At 40.7% G+C, this 14,349-nt stretch overlaps 1 protein-coding gene across 2 annotated transcripts in view; it reads left to right on the forward strand.

Annotated features, from left to right (window-relative positions):
* Positions 1-14,349, forward strand: part of ARHGAP40 (Rho GTPase activating protein 40) — a 65,192-nt gene that overhangs the window by 22,502 nt on the left and 28,341 nt on the right. Inside the window, exon 1 of one of the 2 annotated variants that reach the window (XM_044440330.1) lies at positions 3,530-4,435. The exons of the other annotated variant lie outside the window; for it this stretch is intronic. Coding sequence (XP_044296265.1) covers positions 4,326-4,435 — 110 coding nt within the window. The 5' untranslated portion in view covers positions 3,530-4,325. Of the gene's footprint in view, positions 1-3,529; positions 4,436-14,349 lie in introns of those variants that run through there. 2 annotated transcript variants of the gene reach the window in all.

The following is a 14,349-nucleotide window of genomic DNA, read 5'->3' on the forward strand; positions in this document are numbered from 1 at the left end:
AAGGCACCATACTGTCTGTTTGTTTGTTTGCAAAAGCTCTTTATTCACAAAAGGATACCCAACAAAAGCAACCCTCACAGACTCTATCTCTGTTCATTTATAGAGTGGTTTGCTGAACCCAGTCTAAACTACTACTTCCACAAACCCTCCTTTTGAGTATGTCTGGGCGCGATCCCTTTGGAAGGGCCCATTTGGAAGAGAGCCTACTTTTTTATACACTTGTCTTCTAGTTGGCACTCCATCCTTTTCTGACACTGCTTCATGAGGTCAAGTGTCATGCCAGATTTGTATGATTCTGAGAACTCCTCTCCTGTGCCTGCACCCAACACACGTGTTTTCTCAGAGCCTGTTCGAGTGCTTGGGGAGAGCTGTGCTTCTCTCATCTCAAAGTCTTGAAGCCCCATGTTCCCAAGCTCCCTCCACCTCCTCCCTTTCATCCCTCTTAGAATCCAGATCAAAGTGACTTATGAATGCATGCCAAGAACAGCTGTCACCCTCATTCACGATGGTGGCCCCATCTTGCATGAAGCAATGCTCAGTGGCACCCATGGATCCACCCAGAGGCACGGCCCTTGCCATGATGCATCCTGTAACCCCCCGAGGAAGCAGTCTGGGTACGCCATTCTCCTAAATGGGGCCTCCTCATGGGAGGCGGGAAAGGGCCAAGCACAAAACTGACTGGTTTTACATTGCATTCCTTTCAAAGTGATGTGGTGGTTAAGGAGGTTTGCCACTTAGTGACTGGAGATGGTACTGCTGGCTTCAAACACATGGATACATTTAAGTTGATCAAAGTGATTTTTTTTTTAAACCAGAGATCTCTGAGGTGCACCTGCCTGGGGTATATGTGTGCATGCTTAGTATTCATGCCAAGTTTCACGTCTTCAGGTTTCATAGAGATGGCAGACAGACAGGCACTTCATTTTATTATTATAGAAGATATCTCTATCACTCAATATAGATCACTTTCTCCCCTGATGCAAGAATATTGAATAAATGAGCACTGAGTTATGAAAATAGGTAAGCCAAACCTTTCAAAGTCTTGGCAAGTTTCCACATAGTTTCAGGATTTGGATTGTTTTGTGCCCTTCCACCCACCCAAACAACAATTTATAATTTCAATGTTCAAGCTTTCCAAATACCAAAATGTTATGAATTGCTTTGGAAGTTCATGTCCTTTACTTGCATCACCCATGACTTGCATGTGTTAGTGGATGGTGCCAGGCGAAACTTTCCTGCTCATCTGCCAGTCAGCATGCAGAGGAGTTAGGTGATGCAGCATGCTTATGAGAACTGAACCTATGGCTAAAGAATTTCGGCTCAGTGAATAGAAAAGTTAGTGCAACAGGTCTGAATGTGTTTCAGTGCATCACCAAGCTACAGCAGAATATGTAGTTCATATGCAGGAGGTCCCAGATTCTATCCCCAGCCTCTTGAGGTAGGGCTGGGAGAGTCTTACTCTTGAAATTCGGAGGTCACCTGAAAGCTAGTGTAGCCAGTACTGAGCTTGGAGGACTGTTGGCCTCAATTTAGCATTATGCAAATTCCTACATTGCTAATATTCCATTCTTATTTTGCAAGTTATTACTTCGGCAATGGAATTAGCAGTGAGATGCAAGCAGGAGCCAATGTCATACAGCAGTTAGTGCACAAACAGCTTATGGAGTAGTCCTATGCATATTCAGGTAGGAAAGGGGCCTGTAACTCTCAGCATTCCCCAGCGTAATGTCTGAGGCATGTTGAGATTTGGACTCTTTCCTATCATCTTTTCTGTGGCTGCAGTTTAGAGTAGCCCCATGGAACTTAATGAATGTCTATGCATGTGAACAATGTGCACTTGTGTGCTGTATCTCAGAATCTGTTTGAAACCATCTTAACATTCAGCAAGTGGGATCTGCAATAAAATGTTGCTGTGTGGGGTGCTCTTGTTCAGCATATTCCATTCCATTCTCCCCTCCCTGCACCATTGCCATAGAACATGTTTAATCCTTATTGGGCTGTTATAGGTTCCCTCCACCTTAAGGGTTGTGTGTGGGGTTTTTTTTGGGGGGGGGTGGTCTCTAAATATTTTTTCTATCTCTTGGTTTTCTAGCAAGTCTGCTAATTCGTCCCTCTTGTGTGTGGGTATTCTGGCTGCACATAAGCAATGACATTTGTTTTTCTTGAGGACTGGAAATAATGTAGATGATGACATAAAACTGAATAATAAATTTGGAATTATGGTGGGCTACATGGAACTGTATTCATTTGAAGTATTTTTATGCTAATCCTCAGCCCAAAAGGCTGCCAGAGTAGTTTGCATATAATAGGTTAAACAAGGATATCCTTGTCTTCAGGTTTACAAGATACATGAAAAAAAAGTAAGGCAGCACGGTGGTGGATACATTTCATACTCTTCCTGTCACGCCTTTGCCTTTGTGGCAGGAGAGAATTTCTTGATGCTTCAGAAGGAGCAGCTTTATATAAAGACATGTATTTCAGTTGGCCATGCAACTCTTGATCAACGCCAGAACTTGCAGATTTGTTACACTGACAATAGGATGTTTGAGCTGATTTAGAGATTGTGAAAGTTTTGTGTGCATATGTACAAATCTCAAGCTGTCACAAATCCAATTATGAATTGCATGTATGAACTGGTTATTAATAATTTGACATTAACTGGGGAAAGTTCTCTTTAAGAGGTCGTGTTTCTGGCCAAACCTGCAACTTACCATAGGTCATCCTTGGACCTTAGCTAGCTTTCTGCCAGTTAGTGCATTTTTCAGACCCCCCCCCCCCCAAGTTTGCAGCACACTCCAATGCACATTTTCTCAAAAATGTCCCACAGATTCCTTTGGGAACTTACTCCACAGGTGAGTGAGTGGAGGATCACAGTATTGATTTCTGCACATGTGGTGGAATGAAGCAGTGAACATGCAGAGAAGGTAATCTGAATTGGTGCAGTCCATTCTTCACTGAAGAATTGAAAATGCTTCCATAACTGCAAAGGCTTGGCTAGAACATTTCTTCTTGAATTTTCTCTTCACAACAAGGTCTACGTAGCATGAGGAAATATTCAAAAGTTCTTTCTCTCATTTGCAGATAGCGGGAAGTGTTAAGAGTCCATTGTGATCAAATTATGGTACCATGAAATTCCTTTTCTTCTAGTATCTCTTTTTGCTAGATGTGTGAATTCAACCTAAGCCTCTTTACCTGAGTAATTAATATTAATTAAGAAACTTAATGCATAGTGTGTGTGAGTATATATAGAGTATATATAGAGACACTGAAGGCTTTGGACAAAAATAGGGCTAACTCCTTTTTTTCTTAAGTACCCAGGGATCTTTTGGTGGAAACAATAGGAAATCAATTTTTGCCAGTTTCTTTCATGTCTTCACATTTCTAAGCAGTGCTTTCACATGTGTGAAATAGACTACTTTATGTTGCATGAGGGAAATAGTAAATTTAATATTTTTATAGTTTAAGTTCCTCTTGTGAAAGCCATTGGCTTATACATTATGTGTGTGTATGTGTAGCTGTGCTCTTGTCTCCCTATAAATGAAAACAGAAGTGGGTTCTGTAGTACTGCATGTATCACAGGGAGAAGATACAACTGGAGGAACAAACTCCAGAAGTGCCTTCAGAAATACTGTGTTGTCATTTTTGATTGAATTATGTGTGTCTTCAGACTTGTCATTCTGGATCTTCTGTCTTGAGCATGATCTCTGGAAGCATACTTGAGCCAATCATTAGTTAGATATTATATGGCCCTCCCTATGCTTTGAGTACCAAAACCGTCTACACTCTGGTGATGTTTGTCTGGGCAAAAATTTGGATATAGATTTGACCTGCTTTGAGCTGGTATTTCCTGTTCTGTGTCTCAACTGCCAATAAGAGATAAGCACTCAGAAATAGGCAGAGACTCTGGCTCCAAACTGCTTGGCTTCACACCAGTATGAGCTTGTCCTACCACTTTGAGGCTCCCATGCAGGCCAAGTATTTTTGCGTTCCAGGCACAAGATCTCTGATGGCAATTCTTGGAATGAGTGTCTGGCTGCGTATTTGAAGTCATGGGTATGTTGAGTAGATGTTATCTCTCCGTTCTCACCGGGTGTATGTGTGTGAGGGAGAGAAAAGGAGGAGGATTTGCTGTCCAATTAGCAGCATTCCTGAAGCGTGAGCAGGTGTCATCGCTGCAACGTTGTGTTCAGTGTAGTCAGCTGCCGAACAATCCAGAGGTGTCCCAGGGTGTTCTCCTGTTCTAGGACTCTTTGAAAAAGGACACCGATGAATCAGTTGGTGCTTCTCTTGGCAGACAGAAACCATCTGTGAGCTTTATAAAGAAAATGGATACATTTGGAAAGCATGGCAGAACTGGATTTGTTAGGACCCGGATTCCTAGACCCCAGATTGTACTGCAGCCAGTCCAGTCATCTGGCCACTCAGGTGTTTGCAGGTACTGTTTTGTTCTTTGGGAAACCTTTTTTTGGGGGGGATCATGGTAATGTACAGGACAGTATGGGGTGGGAAGAAGGTAATGTAATTGGTCAAAATTCAGCTAATGCAATCTAAGGAAAATTCCTAAAGTAAATATCTACTGGAAAGTGCTAGGCAAAAAAGTAGAATGAACAACGTGTACTGCCTGTAGTTTCAGTGTAAATCAGGCACACATGAATATTTTGAAAAGATCTTTCTAATAGGCTGTTAAAGGAAGTGTTTTGTTACTAAAAGTTGCACTACTAATTAAATAAATCACTTGTCAAATTAACTGTTTCGTGGGCTTAGGGAAATAAAAACAGGGAAGTTACTTTTAATGTATAGAAAAAGTTCTCATTAAGAATTTGTTGCTATGTCCTATTAAGTCATCTGCTTTATTTCTAGGCAGCCTTAGAAATGCATAGTTGTAAACACAACTTTTATTTACCAAAGTTTAAATGCAGGAGTTAGGTGTGACTAGTGCTTTTGTATACATTACACATGATCTGTAGTTCTGAGTGTGCTTATCTGCACATTGGTTTGTATGAAATCTGGGATATGGTTTTCAAGTGCTTGTATTAAAAGTACAGTGTTGTATTTGTGTATTTTCATCAATATTTAGCAATTAGTATACATGCAGTGTAAAACATCTCTTTCAGTTACTAGATTACTATTTTTAAGTACAACTACAATAAGTTTCAATAGTTAGCACTTTATTTTGAGTTGCACTTAGTGCCTGTATGTTACTTTTCTAGGTTTTGCTTTGAGTTTTTGCTTAAAATGGCTTATTCTGAAAGGCTAGTGCAGATTATGAGGAACTGCAATTTCTCTTAGGCTTACTGCCTCATGTAGCTATAGCAGATTTCTGTTTTGAAAGTCCTTGTTAAGGAGGATCTAGTAGTCTTGAGTTTTAAAAAATACTTATGGTTACGCATGCATCTAAGTCATTTAGTGCTTGCATAATGAAACTTCTATTACATCTTTGCAGGCATGCTTAGTTGAGCCTGTGACTACATGATGCTTGTAGAATGATATGCAATAATTCCCAATAGTTTAATTACTTTTGTAAATGATCACTTGATCAGTTAGTGTCATAGTAACCGCAACATACATATTGGATTGCTATTAAGATGCCTAATCTTAATGAGCCCAGTAATCTTGCTTCCATCTTCATCAAGACTGTTAACAGGGGCATAGTTATTGATCCAGATTCTCTTGCACCATCTCCCTCTCCTTACCTTAGCAAATTCTGGTTTCACAGTTCCAGTTCTCTGGGCTGGATGCCAATTGCTCTATATTTCCTCTAAGCTCAGAAACTGACTTAGTGACATTCCACAAGATGATCAAGCTCTGTGTAGAAACTGTTCATACATTTTGACAATTGTTTGACAAATGTTGTGAAACTAACTTGTGCTTAGCAGTTTAAAGATAAACCCGCTGGCACCTATTCCTTCAGTCTGTCTGTGACCAAGAATTAAATCTTATTTGCACCTCTGACTTGAAAGAAGGCTCTTAATGATACATGTAATGTGGGCTGCTTTTGAGTACAAGACTGACCCTTCTCTAATCTGGTGACTACAGAGGTTGGGAAAGGGAGAGACTGCAAAGAGCTTATGTGTTTGTGCTTTTAATTTTCATCTCCCCTAAATCTCTTAAGCATTGTGCTTAAGTTGATCTTTGAGTAGATCCTTCTTGGGTTCCATTCCGGTGGGGTTGGCAAATAATTTATTCCTGTACTGTTTACATCACTCCTTGCTCATCACTGAGCTTGGAAGGCTTTTCAGTATCTTTGAGGGCTATTCATTCTTCCTTTTTCTTTTAAAGAGACATGAATCTTCATTGCTGCATGCATGGATATTTGGCCACCTCTTAAGGGTGAGCTTACAACAGAAGCAACTTCAAATACATTGTATGTATACGGTAGCCTGTATATTGACAGAGTATAGGCAAAAGAAGTTTCACCACCAGTGGTCTAACATAGAATGGACAAAGAAAATAGACTTTGTATAGCAAATGCACAATACCATCTACTTAAAGTAGCATGTTGCATATTACTATGAAAACTAGGATCACAATATATATGCTGTGTAAATCCTCATTGGAAAAATGGTGTAGTCTTCTGAATGTAGGAAGTGTTGTGGAGAGAAGCAGACCTCACCTGGAAAGACAATCCAGAAGCATTTTTTTAGGGTGGGCATTGGGTGAATGAATCATGACAATTCCTCTTCTAAAACTTGCCATACTTTGATTCTCTGTGCTCATCCTTGGTTTGTCTTGATGGTGCTTTGTCATGAACTTAGCAGACCTCTCGGTGGGGGGGGGGAATGTTTCCCCTTCCTTAACACTGGCTCACTCCCACACTCACCACAGCCAGCCAGCTGCAAACTGTGTTGTGTGTGTTGGCTGAACAGCATGAGTTAGTGTAATCTTCCCATCTTGGGGAATTCTGGAAGTTGTAGTCTAACTCCTTTGAAGGTTTCAGGTTGTGAAAAGCTGAGCTAGAGCACCATTTGTATCTGCACTATGTGGATATTAGAAGCACAGAAACAGGATGTCAGTTGGTCTTTTCTTTATGAGGAATGAGGCAAATGGGGAACTTAGTGGTAGACGCAGTGGCTCACCAACATTTGCATGCGACATCCTACTTGAACTGGACTTTGGATCCATCTGTTTCATGTACCAAGTCCAGTGCAGCTTGGGACAGCAGAGTTAGAAATACACATAGTCCTGTTTTGGTACCTTTTTCATTTTTGATTCAGTTCATAAACTTGTTAAGTGTGTGCTCTGCCTTTGGTTGGTCTGTGCCAATTAGTTGTTGAGAAACCAAATGCCTTATGTGCTTGTAGAGGCAAGAGCTACCCTGGTGCATATAGGGAAACGGAGTTGGGAGTGGTGAGAACTACCCTGTGGCATTATTACTCAGTCTTCCCATTTGTTGCTTAATTGTTCTGTATCTTTACATCAAGAATTTCCACTCATGTTAACAGTGAATTGGCATTAATGGCACGTTGCTGACCCCTGCTTTGGGTATGCCTTTTCTAGGAGTGTGAGCCTAGGAAATATCCAAGCTTGGCTGAAAGAGGAATAGAACATAACAGGGCCACTGCAATGTGGTGGACAGAAAGTCCAGAGTAGCAAAATTAATTGGGTGGTCAATTGGCATCCCTCAGATTTGCCTACTCCTTAGGATTGCTATGAGGATAAAATTATGGGTGAGCAAGGAGCATCATGCTGTCCTGATGTCTCTGGTGGAGGAGTAAGAGAACATGTCATTAAAGAGGAGGTGCTGGCCTTTTAGAATTTACACCACATAAAACCATCTTGCATATTAAAACAATTTGTCTGCAAAAAAAAATCAATTAAGAAGAAACCTAGTAGGACATCTTAGCCAGCCACTGATTTTGACAGCCAGAAATACCAAACTGATGCAACAAAACTTGTGTGGGTCCAAGTGACAGAACATGGTCGCTTGCAGAATGTTTGAATGCTGTACTATCCTTTCCCTTCTGTAGAAGGATGCCATTCTAGGGCCCCTGGGAGCTACGGGAATATTATTATATTTTCTAGTTATATATGTATTTTTTACATTCACATTATTGGGAATTATATATGTATTTTTTACATTCACATTATTGTAGCTAAAAAATAGCCCTGGTTACAGATCAGGGCATGGATTGTTGATCCTCACAGACTGATGCACTACACCTCCCCTATAATGTAGGTGGGACCTTAGTGATTGCAGAATCCTATTTCTCTTGAGTGTACTTGCTTATTTTAATTCTTCCTTATAATGGCATGGAATGTAAACTCCATTTACAGGAGTTTACAGAGGCCAAAGCAAATGGTAGTTTCTTTCCTGGTGTCAAACTGGTAATTGATACCTTTGACTTCAGAAAAGTACTGCACCAAATTTGCTCACTTGCTGGCTAAAAGCAGCTTGTCCTCGAAAACACAAATTCTGTTATTGTGACATTTATTCTGTATAGCACCATTCTCCAACTTGGCACCCTTTAGATATGCTTGGCTACAATTTTCCTAATCCCCGACATTGCCATTTTCCAAGGGTTAATCATATGTAGTCAAAATGTCACAAGCCATGTACAAGAGGAAGGAATTGCAGGTTGCTGAGAAAACAAGGGAATGCAGAAACTTGTAAGGAGAAAAAACAAGTAAGCGCAGGATACTGGCTGCCAACCCAAAAGACTACATGGAGTTACTGATCCCTCTTGCCAGATGTTTGAACAGCTTGCTTTCAGAAGACTTTTGAAATTAGATCATGTGGCTTCCCAAGGTCACATGTTGACCAAGCCTGGATAAACAGAAGCATTTTTCATTTCAAGAGAGAAATATGCCACAGCAATCTAGTGAGAACCCGGAGTGAAAGACCATGGGCTCTAGAGACTATGGTCTGCTAAGGTACTCCAGAGTAGGAGCGACATGCCTGCTAGCCAAGGAAGCAGCAGCTTGGGAATCATGCATTTCTTATGAATTTGCCCTTCCAGAACAGCTTTTATCCCCAAACAGGCCAAGACAATGGCATTCATTTATCATTCTATATGTGAAGCACAAAAACCATTGTAGGTTACACATTTTGAACATAGTCAGAAAGTATTTCTATAATTTGTTCTCCTTTCTTCTATGACTGTAATTTAGGATGTCTCTGGAAGACTGATGAGCTATTCCTTTCCAAAACAGTATTTATTAAAAGATTTTAATTTCTCAGTCTAAGAAGCAAGGTAAAACATGTGCATGTACCTTGGCTAAGGTGACTTCTTAGGTCTGTATTCAAGTGACCTGAATATATACTGCAGCCAAAATCAGTCTGTTTGAGAGTAAATGGAAAGCAAGGCTTCTGTCTGTGAGGGCAGCCTGCAACTGCTACAACTGCTTCTATATGTTCACTGCTTGTAAAACATTCCAGCTGTTTTCTGTAAAGACAACTTAACAATGGCTGGATTTCTGTGGTGCCTGAAGGTGCTCACTCAGTATTTGAGTATCACTGTTTAAAGTGAGATATTTTTGGGACTAGGGTGTATCACTTATTTGAAAAATATTTGAAACATTTAGGGCGAGGAAATGCAAAACATGCCCATAAATGAGAAGGTTTTAAAAGCTCTTGGCATTTGTTTGAATTATGTTTCTCTGAGTTGGTTCTGTGCAGGCAGCTCCAGCTGGAGGTTTGCAAAGAGTGCTGAAAGACTTTGTTAAATGCACTGCAATCTGCATGGCACAGAAAGTATCAGAATGTGAGCCTTGGAACAAGTGATCTGAAAGATGTCCAGTAGAGATTCAGCATGTTTCAGTCACTGCCCAGCTCTGGTTAAAGCAGGAATTACAAGACCATCAGCTAGTTCATCAAAGAAAGACTTCTTGTGCCAATAGATCAGCATGTTTGGATAATTACTCCCTTCTGCTGCTCTAATAGTATCTCATTCAAGCTTGCTCACTTGTCAAAGCAGATAGACTTGCCAGCTGCAGACCAGCTTGCCTTTCCCTGCATTGTTTCATCTTCACAGTAGGACTGACAAGAGCAGGTGAATCATCTGCAGACTCCTGGCTCAGGTTTAGAGGAAGATTCTGCTTCTATTCCATTTTTGTCCTCTCCTGTCACATCCCATCAGTTCTTGGATTATATAAAAATCCATTTAGATCAGGTTTTGGCAACTTGTACCCAGCCAAAAGTTTTGGCTTATTACTTCCATAACCTCTCATCATTGGCTGTATTGACAAGGCTCATGGGAGTGGTGGCCATAAGCTCTTTTGACCTTCAAATTGTGCATCCCTGAGCTACCTACATATTTGGGAAGGGAAGGTAGAAAGACCATTGGTAGCCATGACATCAGTGATGTAACATGGGGCTGAATGGAACATGGAAGCAAATGTGGGTCACCATACATGCGTGAGCCACCATATGTGTGTGAAAAGACTTTAGACTCAGAGTTTTTTTTTCTATCCCTCAAAAATCAAATCAAAACAAAAACATCCAAGTGCATAAGTATATAAAAAGAGGTTCCTTTCAATGCCAGCGGGGCCCCTCTCTGTGTAAAGATGTTTGAAGGTTTTGATCCAGTAAATGGTTCACACTTCAGTAGGCTGCCAAGCTTTATGGGAACTGTTGGATAGGAATTCACTGGAAGGAGTTGTTCTTAGGCAAAATTACAATAAATTCTGTGTGTGTGTGTGTGTGTATTCGTATGATTGCTGTGTGGCCAAGCTCCTCATGCTGAACTTCCGCTTCAGTAATGGCAGCGTGTGTTTAGAGATGGTGATTGTGCTTCAGGAGCAGCTAGTTCACCCCACATTGGAACAGTTTGCTGCTAGTATGATCTGGCTACTTTCCCACCTCTTCTGTTTACTCAGACCACTTGAAGTACCTGAACTGCAGGGGAGACCTCCTATCAGTTGATCTGATCCACAGAGGTTTAAGTGATTGCCTAGTAGAATTCATTATGGGAATGAAAATGCTTGGGGCAAATTAAAGAGGGACTTAATTTCCCATTGCCTTAACCCCCTCTTGCTTTTTTTATCCCTTTCATCCATCATCTTTCTGTTAACTGACTATTTGACCTTGAGAGACTACTTGGAGGTTAGCGGAAGAGCCATATTCCTTGCAGCTGTCTGTAGTTTTCTCTGGCTTTCTACAGTTCAGTACTCTCCTATCCAGCAAATTCTTTATAGCATGCCTTGCAGAAGTATTCACACACACACACACACTTTCAGCTGTCTACATTTTGTTGTATTACAACCTGGAATTGAAAACACATTTAACAGGCATTGTTACCATTTGATGCACACAAGAGACTGAGCATTGTGAAAGTGCAGGATATTTTTATTGTGGCAGAAAAGTTAAGTAAACAGAAAGAAGGTGGCACTTGTAGGTTGCAGAAGTATTCACCCCCTTAGCACTGATACACCTAAATAAGCATTGGTGCAACCTACTGCCCTCAAAAACCATTGAACAGAGTTCACCTGTACGCAATTACAGTACCAAATGATCTTAGATTAAACATTTTTGTTCTAGAAGGCTTCAGAGTTTGTTGATGTTTGGCATATCTAAACAAACAGCATGATGAAGACCAAGGAGCTTTCAAAATAACTTCAGGATAAAGTTGTACAGAAGCACCAATCAAAGTGGGGTTATTAAAAGAAAACAACAAATCTTGAATGTCTCCTGCAGCTGCATTAAATCCATGAACACACAATGGAAGGAAATGGCTCAGCTGTGATTCTGCCTAGAGTCCACGAAAACTCAGGGACTGAGTAAGGAGCGTGTTTGTCAGGGAAGCAACCAAGAGGCCAGTGGTAACTCTAAAGGAGCTGGAGAGACCTGCAGTTGGGATGGGAGAAACTGTGCATGGGATAGGGTCACCAGAATTCTCCACAATACTAGGCTTTAAGGAAGAGTGGCAAGAGGAAAGCTGTTGCTGAAATAAATCCATATGGATGCCCATTTGCAGTTTACCGAAAGATGTGTGGGAGACACAGCAAGCATGAGGAAAAGGCTCTATGGTCTGATGAAAGAAACATGGAATTTTGGGGCTGTTGTGCCTTTGTGTGGCGCAACGCTCAGCTATGCCCCTTGTCCTAAGAACATAATCCACATGGTGAAGCATAGTGGTGGCAGCGTCATGTTGTGGGGATGCTGGGATGTTTTTAGTTTTAGCAGGGACTAAGAAACCAGCCAAGGTTGAGGGCAAGATGGACAGGGCCAAATACATTGCAATTCTAGAGGAAAGCCTGTGTCAGATATTGTAGGATCCAGATCTATGAAGCTGATAAAGATTTATGCAAGAAGACTCACAGCTGTATTTGCTGCCAGAAGTGCTTCTACCAAGTATTAGGGGGGTGGGAGCTTATGCTAGTTTCTTTTTATATACTTTTGTGCCACAAGAAAGAAGTTTTACACTTTCACAACATTGAGCATCATGTGTACATCAAGTACTAACAATGCCAATTAAATCTGTTTCAATTTCAATTGGTAGAACAACAAAATAGAGAAAACTAAAAGGGATACTGTATCTGTGATGTACACTCCCCAAATCTGAATCTTTGGCCTGAATCACATGACTGAAAAGGCACTACTTGGCATGCTGAGACCCAGTCTGGCTGTGCATTAGACTTGTGAGCACAGTCCTTCATTGGGCTCCTCAGCTATTTCCCTGAAGCAGCCCTTCTGTTTACCCTAGAAATAACTCTGATACTTGCTGCTTCCAATGTTTTTGGCCACATTTTTAAAACACTACCATTCGCCTTTTATAATGAGCCACTGTAAAGCAGATCATATTTTTGTTGCCTTTATACTTATGGCAAGCAACTCGACCTTTTAAAGCAGCGAGGAACAATGGGAGGAAATACTCTTTTATTTACACAGATGCTGCATTGGAAAGCTGTCTGGGTTTCTGCCCTGCATTTTCCAATGCTCCTTCTACAAGGAGGATGAAACCAATCGCTTGGGATCTTTGTAGTCCCTTGAGTGGAATGGAACAACCTTGGAACATGATGACCCTAGTATATATTTATGTATCAGGTGTGCAAAGAACGTGCAAGAATAGTTTTGATCTTTTTCTTTTTTTGTCTTTGTTCTGTGGCAGCAAAGACTGAAAGTCACATACTGTGTACGGATTCTAATACTGGATTCATGCTGTGCAGAACACATTAGACTGCAAACTTGTGCCTGTTTTTGAGTAAGCATGTTCAGGATTTCTTTGTTTAAAGTAGCTTGCCACAAGCATGTCCCACAAACTGGACTGAAAAAAAAAAGAAGCAGTTTGAATAGAAAAATTAGTAGCAAGCTATATATGCTTTGTATTGTTAACCATATATAATGGATGTCACTTGTACTAAAATTATGAGGTTGCAGGCAGCTCTAGGTGCTATAATTACTGTGGGAAGCAGTTTGACCCAGGTTTCCAAAGTGCATATGTTACTACTTCATGCATTTCCTGCAGTGTAGTAGTTGTGTTCTCAGAGCATTAGTGCATAGACATGAGTACAATGTTAAATGTTACTGTGTTTAAGGGTTGGGTGTAATGCAGAAAAGGAATTGCTCAACTCCCTGGAGAACATTTCCCTTTGATCACAAAAACCTGACTGTGGCCCTTGTTAGGTAGGTGGTTGCCAAAGGGAAGGCTTCCCATGCCCAGACAGAATTTGAAGAATTCAAACAGGGAAGCTACAAAAGAGGATCCTGTCTATACTGTGATACTTAGTACCAGCACAGGGGATTTGATTGGTTTAAAATCTGTTTGGTAGGCAGGTTGCGATTGTCAGGTGGAAATTTTGGTCACCCTTTACATTCTGCACCATCTCTGCCAGTCTCAGTGAGAATGCACTTGAAATGGTGGGGCTTGATCTTGTCAGTAGCATAGGCCATTTTTATTCTGCATTTTAAGTTTTACCAGTTACAGATTGTTAAGTGATGCCACAATGAATGTCTGTGTATCTCATGAAAGATTTTCTTTTTAAGGATTGGGGATTACACAGCATAGTCACTGAAGGTTTTTTTAAATGATTATGATGTGTTTGAATGAACTTGATGTTACGCCATCTCTTGATCCTTTTCTCCATTGTGCTGCTTCAGTTGCCCCAGCAAATACCTGTAGCCCATAATCAGTACTTATATCTAAATTGCTGTTACCCACAGAGGTCACTCAGCATTCCTTCCTTCTTTTCTGCCTTCAAAGGGAAATTGTTTTCTGTGCATGCCTTGACTCCAGCATCACCAGATGTTGTCTGCTTCCAAGTATTTCTTGGGTTCCAAGACATCTTGCCTCCGGAAAATGCAATGGACTGAAATTTACATCAAAAACTGCATCCTTTTAGACTTTTAGATGTGTGTGGGGGTATTCAATTTTCTTTTGTCATAATGCATCATTTCTTTAAAACATTATTTCT

Source organism: Varanus komodoensis, unplaced genomic scaffold (assembly GCF_004798865.1).
Source record: "Varanus komodoensis strain SLA01 unplaced genomic scaffold, ASM479886v1 scaffold37, whole genome shotgun sequence".
NCBI lineage: Eukaryota > Metazoa > Chordata > Lepidosauria > Squamata > Varanidae > Varanus > Varanus komodoensis.